General features: G+C 36.9%; 1 protein-coding gene across 6 annotated transcripts in view; it reads right to left on the reverse strand.

Annotated features, from left to right (window-relative positions):
- The window catches only part of BRCA2 (BRCA2, DNA repair associated), a 34,851-nt gene extending 22,997 nt beyond the window's left edge, over positions 1-11,854 (reverse strand). Inside the window, exons 1-9 of one of the 6 annotated variants that reach the window (XR_001861097.1) lie at positions 11,436-11,839; positions 10,533-10,784; positions 8,447-8,549; positions 7,611-7,663; positions 7,465-7,505; positions 7,255-7,366; positions 5,625-5,680; positions 4,565-4,679; positions 674-1,837 (exon numbers count right to left, since the gene is read on the reverse strand). Coding sequence is in view for 5 of the 6 variants with exons in the window: in XM_017731342.1 (XP_017586831.1) it covers positions 674-1,837; positions 4,565-4,679; positions 5,625-5,680; positions 7,255-7,366; positions 7,465-7,505; positions 7,611-7,663; positions 8,447-8,549; positions 10,533-10,784; positions 11,436-11,514 (1,975 nt within the window). In the remaining variant the exon portion in view is untranslated. Of the gene's footprint in view, positions 1-673; positions 1,838-4,564; positions 4,680-5,624; positions 5,681-7,254; positions 7,367-7,464; positions 7,506-7,610; positions 7,664-8,446; positions 8,550-10,532; positions 10,785-11,435 lie in introns of all 6 variants that reach the window. The other 5 variants (XM_017731342.1, XM_008631484.2, XM_017731345.1 and 2 more) reach the window with 5 other exon arrangements.
- Positions 11,855-12,402: the final 548 nt, after the last annotated feature.

Raw genomic sequence — 12,402 nt, forward strand, 5'->3', positions numbered from 1 at the left:
TGCAAACGCCTTGACAAGGCTGGAGGTCTGTTTAACCTAATTATGTTCTAACAGTCAGAAACAAGAGTTGGCTGCAGTTAATGCTACAAGGTGAAAAACAAAAAAATGAGGTTTTAGTTGTAAAGAAACTTGAAAAGATGGCCTTCAACTCCTCATGTCTCAACATAAGGATTTGTTTCAAATTTAATGTACTTCAACTCCTAATATGAAGTAATTCTAGCAAGAACAACAGCTTCTAAAAGTAGGAGCAGGTGCTTGCTTTCATTACATTGTTTTTTAAAGTATTTTGTGCTTTTGGGAAGAAACAGATGTAGAGTCTTAAAGCACCTAATTCTAGAAAACTAACTATACACCTTTAACATTCTTTACGATCACTTAAAAGTTATCAACTCAGACAGAATGGCCCTTGACACTACAGATGTATAACCAGCATTGACAAAGATAACTAAGCTTGTCAATTAGAATAATGGCTCTGGGTGGAAGTTTCTATTCCAGAAAAGGAATAATAATCCTTATCACTATATAACAGACCAATCCCATATGTTGATTCCCAATTGCACAGCTACTTTTCCACAAACAGAAAGTTTTACATGATTTTATCTGAAACATTTACATGAAAGGTTCATAACAAATAATGAATCCTCCACAAATGATGAAAAGCTTAATTATATACCTTGCTCAACATCACTGGCCACCTGACAGCCTTTAAACTTGTATGAATCAGATTCCGAATGTGGTAATACAGTATGAATAGGTGATTCAGAGGTTACTTCTTTTTGTATTTTTTCTTCTTGATACAGTAAAGTATTATTTATTCTATAAATAAATCTCTTGGATCTCTTTCTCAAGCTGGGTAACATCTTCAGGTTTTTAAAACCAGACTTTGTCAGAGTATTTTCACTATTTATTAAATGTAGGTCATAGTTATCTGGAGATGTGGCATTACACACAAGTGGGTGAGACAGAACATCAGTTATGACTGATTTAGAAGTTGCTTTTAAATGCTTGGAAAAGTTGCCACTGTAGACTACAGAATACTCAGTGACATTTGTATGTTCAATTAAAAAAGAATTACAGTTTAAGAAGCTCATTTTGGAAACCTCAGCTGCACATCCTTTTACTAACTGTGGATCTTGAACACTCAACGACACAGATTTTACTGGAGTTATTTCTGATGTTGGGTTGTTCTCAGTGTTTTTCATTTCATAGCATTTTTCTGCCAAATTGACACTCAACAGCTTTTGTGCTTTTATCAAGCCTGAAGTGTTCAGTAAAGATGTTTCCACAGCATCATCCTTGGCCGTTAGTACTGACTTTTCTTGTAAGTCACAGGGTGGAGAGCTACATACAGACATCTCCAGGTGAGTTACATCAAGATCAGATAAGTTCAGCTGAGACCACTGGCTTGATGGAGACTGCACACGTTCTTTCACAGGCCTCTCAATCTCAAAGGACTTGTGTGTTCTATAATCACGCACATCTCCTGTGCTCCTAAGTGACTCCAATTCCTTTTCGTGTCCTATTAAACAGCCACCTTTACCATCTCCCGTATCTTCACTGGTGTTTTGGAGTAAAGAACCATTCATTCCAGTAGAGTGGCTGTTTTCAGTCCAGCTATTTGTTTTGATTTCATGTGAAATGCCAGTCTTTCTTCTATTAGGCTGCTCAGAGGGAACATCCCCCTTTTCTTGTGTTTTATCTGGATTTATCTCATATTTCTCTACTGCATCCAGAGCATGTGGCATCAGCAGAAGAGTTCCACTGGACTTAGCTGGCATGCTGAATGTGTCCTCAAAGCTATCCATCTCACCAAGTAAGCCATCTAACACCTCCGATTCTAAAGAGTTTAGAGAAGATGAAGAGAGGAAAAGAAGTAAGAAATTAAGCTTTAGAAAACAACTTGGGAACAGTATTGATAAGTAGAGCTTTCAATTTGATAGTCATTACCTTTACTCAGGAGTGAGCTGGTAAAGATAAAACTAAGCAGCTGTTAGAGGAGACAGGAGGCCAAGGAAATACATGTAAATGCCCTGGCCTCCCTCTGTGGTGGTTAAAGTTGCCAAGATGAAACCTAGCTGTCTCAAAAGAGCATTTTTTCCCCTACAGACAGAGAATGAGTAGTAAATTTGACAAGGTAAATGTTTCAATTTTTTTCTTCCAAAATTTATACCTGATTGTAGGTACCAGACATGTTAAGAGCTGCCTATGGTTATCTGTAACTGGCAGCTAAAGCTATATATAGACATATATAATCTTATATAAAGATTAATTTATTGTCTTCTACTATGAATAAAATAGTATAGTATCTAGAAAGATCTAGAAATATTCTCAATCTTTTAATTGATAAGGAAGCTTTTACGCAGTTCCATGATTGGAACAAATATTAGAAAAATAATGAGAATTTTTTGATTGTGTTTAGAAACAACATGTAATGGGGAAAAAATAACCCAAACCCTCCTTTGTAGAGCTTATACATGCCAAATAAAAATATTACCTTCTCAAATGTATGAAATGAGACCCACTTATCAGAACAGTCCACATTCAAAAATATAGCTAGATTTCATTTACAGAATACTTTTTAAGCCTTTTTCATATCAAAGAAATCATAATGAAGTACCTAGAAAACATCATGCTCCTCTTGTCTTCCCATGGCACATAACCAATAGCTCAACTTTTTCCATAAGCTTTTTTTAGGCACTTTTTCTTTAATTACTAGAACTTTTAAATAGCCTAATATCCAGTATTTTCCATTTGGAAGCCCACTGAAGATTTCCCAGTACTTGGTCACACACATCCAATTATTTGTAATACATCCATTATGGGTTCATGCTAACATTGTAGACATAGAAAGTTACTCATTCTCTTTACTTTCTATTTTTGGCCTGCATGGTAAATGGCATCTCAAAAAGATGAAACTGTAACACTACAGATTGAGTGTACAGGTAGGTAATTTTCCTTTACTGAAATAGGTTCCTCTGAAGCAACTTCTGTGTCCATATTCTTTCATCCTGTGATAACTTGTCAGTAGAGCTTTCTAAAAAGACACAGCTTATTTCTTCTTACTTAAACAAGAGACATTACCTTTTAGGATTAAAGAAAACAAGGATTATCTGAAGGACTGTACAGATACTGTCTGTACACTGAATAGTCTCACTCCAGGGAGAAACAAAAATCAAGGAAATTCATTTTGACTTCTAAACTCACTGGAGGGCAATATTTGATGGTTTGATATATTAGGATCTCTCTTATTTTCTTTAACTGAAATAAAATGTATACCTAATAAAACTTATGGTACTTTATGATCGTACAACACTATTCCAGAGAAAACCAATACCTGAAAGCTACAAATGTGGAGGTTTGAGGTGTCCTTTTTTCACATGGCATCTTCAAATGCCAAATTAATTATTATCAAAAAGGGAATACATAGGAAAAAGGAAACATTTGCAAGTTATTTGGAACTCTAAGACAAATGGTTTTCTTCTCGCTCTTATTTTTCTCAGACATTGTTTTAACTGGTCTTCTCTACTGTAGTATGCAATGTAATACGACCTACTGGAACACAGACCAAGACATTCATTTGTCCTTAATTTCTAAAAGTATTTTACTAATTACTTCAATACATTTACTACCAAACACATTCTTCTCAGCACATATGAACCTACAATATGAAAACAGCAAGCGTAACACTGCAAGCAACAATGCTTCCTGACCCCAGCATTCTCAGCCCTCCTTATCGAATTCTAAACTGATTCTTTCACAGTTCTTACACGTACCACCAAACATTATTTTTAAGGCAGTCCATTCAATTCAGATAAGGAGGTACACAATCCTAAGGATATAATGTCCTGTCTAGCCCACGTGAATCCCTACGGCACCCTTTTACACCCATGCATGCCAAACAAATTTCTGGTAATAATCTCCCCTTCTACCATCATTTCTCAACTCAAAAAAATATAAAAAAACTTCCCACTGGAATTTACACTTCCACTTGTTCACTAACATGGTCTAAAAACACAGAATGAAAACATGTTTTTCCTTGTCTTGTATATTTTCTGCATTCATTTAAGAAAAGCCAAAACATTCTTTTTTCCTAAAGATTTTTTCACATTTTGAACTACCTATTTTGAATGGGTGAAGTAAATGAAGAAAGAATACAGCAAGATCAAAAAACAAGCTTACTCTGCTGAGGTGAAACTTCATGATAAAGTTAGGCCTATTCAATAGCTAGAAGCAGTAGTCTTGCTCCCCCTTGAGCCTGTACCATTCTTCTCTCTCAGCTCTCCCACAGTCTCACCTCTCCAGCTGCAGTGAACACACTTCACAGTACTAATTTGGTTGTTGTCCAGTGGCACCGTAATCTGACTTTCATGGTTTAACCAGGACACTGATTTAATTCACTGACTCAACAGACACTCCCTTTTTTTAAGGCTAGAATAAATTCAGGGACTGAGAGTATACAGCTGGCAGAACAAACAAGCCCTAACAACAGCCCAAAACACAGAATGTAGTTTTATCCTCAGAGTTGCTTCACAGAATACTCATTAGGTAAAGCATTAATGCATACCCAAATCTTTCATGTCATCTTCAGCATTTAGCTTTACTGGCTCTGGTACAGACAGCATACTTGCATCACTTATCCCAGGACATTCATCATGCTTGGAAAAATAGTTGTGCAAAATCTGCAAACCAAAGACAAAAGCTGTTATATTATGTACCAATAAGTGTCCCTTTAACAGTCAAGGACAGAACTCTAAACATTTAGTGCAGTACCTGACTAATGCTCCATCTCTTAAAATGAAAGATAGCATTTTCACAGGTACATGTGAAAAACAAATAGGCAGATAATCCCCACTTTTGATGCAAATCAGGTTCCATTCTACAGTCACCTTAAGGGCAGTGAATGGGTTCAGCAGTTTACTGTAAGCCTCTCAAAAAGGGAACAAAGGAGATATGAGAAAGGACAAAGACGTTCTGCTTTTTTTCACTTGTAACGGTTTGTTAACTGTGAAGTTTCAGGTCGTTAAGGATCAAACTTAAATTTGTAATTGAATCCTTTTAGTGCCATCCTTGGTTTTCAGTCTCAATAATCATTCAGCTTTCACATACACAGAGTAAAATTACAATTATGCAAGAACTCTCCCGACCACTATCAAAGGACTGAAATGAAAACTCAATTTCAACTCTTGATTGTAGTGGTTGAGAAAGAAGTTATTCCCGGAGAGTAACTTCCAAAAGTTTGACAGAAGTAGGAAAAAACCAGACAAACCAATCCTCAGATAAGTAGCATAATTCAGTTCCTAGGTTTGATTTCGCTCTCAGTAATATTGAGTGCTGCTGAAGCCAAGTTGTTTGTGGAGGGGGAGAGGGGGGAAGGGTTGGTTTGTTTTTTCTTTTAATAAACACAGCAAAAAATATTTCTCAGAGAGGGTTATTTGTGAAAACAAATTCTATACCCATATACTGCAAATTTAGTTTTGTGAGAAATAACTTTTTTAAAAACAGCGAGATAGGAGAGCTTTAACTGAAAACGACAGAATTTTTTCTTCTTGGCTCAAGGCATGTAAACATGTAACCAAATAGCTTAACTGAAATTAAAGAACAACATAGCTCTTAGAACTACTTACTGTATCAACCCTTCCATCCTGTTGCTTTGCTCCAGAAATAGAATCATTCTCTCTAGCTTTAGAAGAAAGACAGACAAGTCAATTTATTTTCTCCCAAGTGATCTGCTGACTGTGTTCAAATACAGCTGTGTTTTGGGACGGTTTCATTGGATTATTTTAAATGCCACTCAATTCTGTAAATAAAAAAACTACTAAAAACTGAAAGTTCTAGCTAGAAAGTCATACAGATGAGGCTGAAGGACAGTGTACAAAAGCAGTTTTGTAACAGCACAAACCACCGCAAATCACAGGTTATGGTTTCTGCTATGTTTCCTTAAAACAGCACTGCCACTCCCCTTTCAAAGAGTTATTTATGGCACTACTCCCCCTTTTCTTCTGTCCAAAGATCTGGATGAGATCTTCAAGCCTGTCAGGAATTTGGGTTTTTTCCCCACTTCCTCCCAAAATAGCAGTACTATCTTTGCTTTTGTTACAAAATGAGAAAGTGAACCCTATTTTGAAAATGCCTGAAGAGCAGTATATTAAAATGTTTCATAGACATAGCATCTAGGTTCTGTGTAGCAGCTCTTTCTTTTCACAGGTGGCAGTAGGCAGAGAGTATAATATCACTAGTATAAAATACTAGGCTTATCCAAGACATGGGAGAATGAGAGCTCAAACCACAGCTCATCTCCCAGAATATCATCATTAAGGTATGGATACTTCCGCCAGCCTTTCTTTTCAGCTCACACCTTTCTGGACCAAAGAACACCCAAAATGGCCCAACTCAATAGCCTTGTGAATGGTACCACCCCCTTCCTCCCAAAAGAGATTCCCAGTTCCAGCATTCATTCTTAATATGCTTTACATGCTCTATAGAGTGATAGTTTAACAACATGACAAAGAGCGATGTCAGGAGCTAAGGAGACACATCCAGGTTTTCCCATTTTCTCAAGAATTTTCATCAACAAATCATACAGTCAAATTTCATTTTGCTTATCATATGCTAATGAAATCTCACTTTCTCCAACACCTTAGGTTGAGGCTTGATGTTTATCATCACTGTTGGTTACCACTGAAGCAATTATCACCCACTCATTCTCATTCACAGCTCTGCTGACACAGCTGTTTGTGCAGCTGTGCAGTAAATGAGCTCCAGGAATTGCCCTGTCCAAACAACCCAGGAAATACGAACCCAGGAGCTCGGGTCTTAAATTGGATGAGTATCCCAGTCTCTCTTGCTGGATTGAAATGATGGCAGGCACAGTGAGAGTGGTTAAAAATGCTGAAGGCAACACTGCTGGTGGGAGGTTTACTCAGCAGGCCACCTCCTCACACTTCATAAACAAACCCATGTAACTCAGCCCAATAGTTTCTAGTTCTGTGATAGGACGAAGCAAACATTATCTAATCCTCTTCCTATGCTTTGCTACGTTATTTCTAAATTTATAGTCCCTAACCCCTCAGACAAAGAAAGAAAACTTCTGAAAAGTTTTCTGTTTAGGGCTGCATTATCTAAAGTCACCCACTAAGTATCTCTGTAAGAATTTTGTCTTTTTTTTAGTTAAAAAACCAAACAGTTCATACTGAGTGAACTTCCAGGGTCAAACCCAGTTTTTAACTCTTAGCAATTGGTCATTTTTAGAAATACCTATTATCACTGTTTCACCAAGGGTAGGAGGTGTGGCTAAAGAACTCGACCAGGACATATCTGGATCCACTTCTGCTCCCAGACTTTCAGAAATACATTTTGGAGTTCTAACCTAGAAATACATTTAACAATCATATATGTAATTTCTATGCCAAATTCTAATGTACAATTCAGGAAAAGGACACAAAAATGCATGAATAAAATCTCTACCTCTGAAAGTTTTGGTGTGCAAAACAAGCTTCCATGTGGTCCTAAAAAACATTATGTAAAAAGGACATTAAGCAGTAACTAAAAAATGAGGATTTTTATCTAGAGATATAAAATATTTTGTAGAACCAAAAGGCAAAAATACAAACCAGGGATATTATTTCTCTGAGGTGTTCTGTAAGTATTCCTTAAAATAGCTGGACTGCAAAACAAAATTAAAACCAAAATATTAATTGTACTTCTCAATTTCTGAAAATAATTGAATATTTCAAACATGACATCTATTACTATTTCCATTATTTTTTTTTCTTTGCACAGGGTTATTTCCCTGACTAGATAAACCACGGATTTCTCCTAACCATCACTCAATATTTTGAACATTACTATAAGTCTACTATAAACTGTAAAATGTTTCTTTTGAGAAACATTTTAATTTTCAGTGATTATTTGTCTGACAAGTAATAAATTTCAATGTTATAATATGCTGTATGAAACTAGGGAAATTGGCTTAACTGATTTTAATCACGTAACTAGTTCAACTCTTCTTATAATCAGCATGAGTACTTTGATAAAATTTATCTGAAATACAAACATTTAAGTGCCAAAATCAAGGCTATTATTAAAAAAACCTCAGTAAATATTATAAAGAGCTTTACTACTTGAGAAGCACACGATACATCGCTACTACTCTTTCTTTTGATGTTGAGGATTTGGAAAGCTGAAATAATGTTAAAAAATTATATATTCCAGCTGTGAAAGAGTAGAAAAACAGGAAGAAAAATCACCTGAAAGCAAGGACATTTTCAAAATTAGCTAGTGTTTCATTTTCAACTCACTTAGCAACCTACAAGTATCATAAACGTATCAGACATACAAGATTATTCACTGCTCTTAAGAAGTTCAACAGTCAAATATGGTGGGTTAAATATTGCTTTTTGCTTAAGGTCCAGCTTATTTTCTATTTGTGTTGAATGACTTAGCATACCTAGCAGTGAGGCAGTTGTGGCAGGTACCAGGAGAAGAAAGTATTTCATTTTCTTGGTCTATTTTTCTTCTTGTATTATTTGGGCTTATCAAATTCTCTCTATCTACAACATAGAATATAATAATCAACACAACTTTGCAAAACTCCAGGTAACAGTTTCAACTTTGACGTTTAAAACCAAGCTTTCAAAAAAAAAAAAAAAAAACCCAACCCAAAAAACCACTCAAAGAACCCCCAAAAAAACCCCGAAACCCAATGCTAATTTCTGTTCTAGTATCTTAAATATGTTCAGATTTTATATCCAAGCAATGCTTCAAATGTTGTACTATAAAATGTTTTTATCAAACATGTTTCAAATGCACAGCCAAAAAGACCCCTCATTATGTCACTTTATTCTCTTGGTATTAATCAAGTCACATATTTCATTTCAGTTTTAACGTACTGCATTGTGCCTTTCTTGTCATTGCAGAAGTTATTCTTATATACAATACAGAGGTTTTATATACAAACAGAGGTCTTATACACAAACAGAGCTCTGTTTCCCCTCAAATTTACTAAGTCATACACTTACTGATTCAAATAAGCAGCAAAAAGCAAAAATTATTTCCAGAACTGTTGTTGGAGTCACTGTCACTGTCAGCAACATCTATTTATTTGCAAAGCATCTCCAAGCAAAAAGGAGAAAGATTGCTCCCACCAAAGCAGCAGAATCCTCTGAACAGTGAGACCCTTACATGGACAAGCATCTACTCAAAGAAATTTCTACTTTTACGTTTCCAAACAACCTTAGTATCAGAAATTACACTTTAGTTTGTGCATTTCTCTCTGCTTCTGAGTTCCTGAGTTCATATGCACAGCACAGCTGCATCCCAGTACCATATCAAAGTATGAAATCCATCATGTCTTGTTTTCACAGGAGCCATTTGGCTCTAACCAAGAAAATATAATATCTTGGGCAGTCACATGTGAACTTGGCACATATGCAGAGCAAAACTGACCATTTTGAAATAAACAATCATAAGGTTCCTTTCTTTGCCATCTACGAAACTGCCAAATGAAATTCCTGAAACCAAGAATTCCCTAGGGACTTAACACTGTAAAATACAAATAGCTACATTTAGAAGAAACATGTTCTCAGCAGAAGTTCAGCAGCAAACTTTGGCAAAACAAAGAGAGTAGCAATATTCCATGGAAGTAGGGTTACAAAGTATACTTGAACTGGAGCACAGCTCTAACCCTTCACAGAATTTGCTTTACAATCTAAGAACAATTCTGGTAATAAAGTGAGTCTTCTGTGTTTCTCTGTAACCTGGTTAGAAAAGCTTATCAGAAGGACACAGACACAGCAGATGTACCAATCAGATACTTCAGGAATGGGGTTAAATACTCTTCTATAGAAGAGATTCTTACATACAATCTTGCTTACATTCTCCATAGAAAAGATTCTTCTCTCCATCCAAGGAGGGCGGGTACATCAGGAAGGAGCAGAGCGACATGTACTCTCCCATGACGTACTTGGGATTTGGAAATAATGTATGAGAAGTACCTCATAAAATTCCTTTCTTTTCCAAATGGAAAAATGTAATTTCTTTCCATAACATACAATTTTAGAAACTTAAAAGAGCTTAGTGCATCTAAATCTTTCCAAGAAAGGTTAAGGAGGGCCCTACAGATTGCCTCACACTTTGTCATGATAAGGATGATTCTCTCCCTTGACAAGATTTTCAGAAATATTGCATAAAACAAAAATGAGATGGCTAAAAAAAATCCACTCTGATTCACATTCAACAGGTTATACAAATAAGTTCATATCTCCTTATATTAACAGTATTTAGAGTATGTGGACTACAACAGTATCTTTTACACAGAGAACTCTGCATAATATATATTATCAGCTTATCACAAGGTTGAATTCACTATTAATTCTGCATTTTTATAGATGATCTTCAGAAGACTACTAAATTAAGTTGTCACACAGTTCCTGCAGTAGCATTATCTATTACATTAATAATCATAACAAAAAAGTATCTTGCTTCTGAAGGCACAAGGAGCCTTTAAGTACAACTTAAAAAAAAAAGTTACTCACTTGCTCCTATTTTTTTCTGATCTGGCTCTTTTTCAGGAGAAGAACAAGGTGGCAATATTGCATTTTGTTCTTTAAAAAGCAGCAGGGTTGATGCCAGCTGACTGTACGTAGAGGGTTTTGTCTTTGGAGTTTTAAAAGCTGTTTGATCAAGCCAGCCAGAAGGCCCATCAACCTCTCTGAACAATTTGGGCTCATATGGGGGTGCTTCTGCGCTGAGTTCTTCAAACCAGTTGAGACTGATAGGCCCTAAATCTATGAAGGGAAAGATACAGAAAACCGCATGAAAAAGAAAAAGGATCCTCCATGGATGATGTGAAAATACACCAGGCATTTAAATGCTAACAGCAAAATACATTGCTTCTTCCATTGCCATACTCCTGGTTCGTTTGTTTCTAGATGACTTTGAACTCTGATAACCATAAAAGACGGTTATGGTTTAAAAAAGGAATGTCAATGTCTGCCCAAATTCTCAGACCATTAACAAAACTAACTGAAGGACCAGAAAAATATCCAGTTTGTTTAAAATTACAATACTCGGGCGTTTAGAGTCTCTCTTGTTTTGCTCAGACAGGCACGTTAAACGAGTTCCTTTTAAAATTAATAACTACCACAGGAGCACTTAGCAGAAGACTAAGCTTGGTCTGCATGTGGGTACCTATAAAGGTGACAACTCTAAATAAGCACATACAAAAAGTAACTAAGCATACATCATGAGAAAAAACTACAAATAAAAATTTGAAGCAGTCTACAAAAAGTAGGTATGAGCAAATACAGATTTGGGGCAAGAACAGCAGCTAATAACCTGCATAATGTTTTCCTGTGGAACTTACAGCAAAAGTGTATAAAATATTGGTGGCCAGAAAGCAATGCTAATAAAAATTATTTACTTTAGATAAGCTGTACCTGATTCACTGCAGTGTGCCTTAAATATTTCAAAGAAAGTTGGTCTTTCCACAGGTTTGCAAGCCATTTTCTTATCCATTACATTACTGGAACCGTTGAAAAGCCTGAGAAGAAATAAGAAAACACTTTCATACAGTGCTGTTTGAATGTGTTAGGCCTGCTTTCCTGCATTTCTTGGTGTGCCACAGCCCAGCTTGTTCAGCTTTGACTGTGATGTGAGCATTCAAACACCACAGTGATGAACATGGTGGGAAAACTACAGACAAGAGCATAGGGAATTATATCAGAGACAATACTCAGCAACCACAAGAGAAAACCAAGACAGAATGGGCAGAACACTTCTGAGGTATTTTAAACACAAATCAAAACCCCACACTCACTACAACCTGTTAGGATGGAATATGTACTATCACATATATACTCCTACAACCATTACAGCTTGCATGTTAAGAATTTGATTCAAAGTTATTTTCAAGTGGAGCAGACACTGCCAGTTTCACAGTTCTTAAAAAAAAAAACCATGTATAAATAAGCCCATAGTGAGACTTCACCGTTTAACACGTTTACGGCTTCCACAGCAAAAGCTGCTTCCCACACGATGCCCGCGTTACACGCGCTGCCTTACCAAAACTATGGGAAAGACGGGCACTTTAAATTAGGGCAAGCGCTGCATTAAAACAGAATAGCAAAGAACTTAACGTTACCTAAGAAGTATATTTTCAAAAGAGCGATTTGACCTGTCAGCGCTGCTTTCCGTGAGGGGAAGCTCCTTCCGGGCAATTCCCACGCACGGAGCGCGGCCTGTGCAGCCCCCCCGGGTCACCGCGGGGTCTCCGGGGACGGACCCAAACCCCCCCTTCCCCACACCCGGTGACTGCAGGCCCCCGGCGGGCTGTGACGAGAGAGAGACCTCCGAGGGGCGGCAGTGACACTCCCAGGGCACAGCGCGGCCCCGGGGCAGGGCCGA

The sequence above is a fragment of the Corvus brachyrhynchos genome, unplaced genomic scaffold (assembly GCF_000691975.1).
Source record: "Corvus brachyrhynchos isolate BGI_N302 unplaced genomic scaffold, ASM69197v1 scaffold103, whole genome shotgun sequence".
Lineage (NCBI taxonomy): Eukaryota > Metazoa > Chordata > Aves > Passeriformes > Corvidae > Corvus > Corvus brachyrhynchos.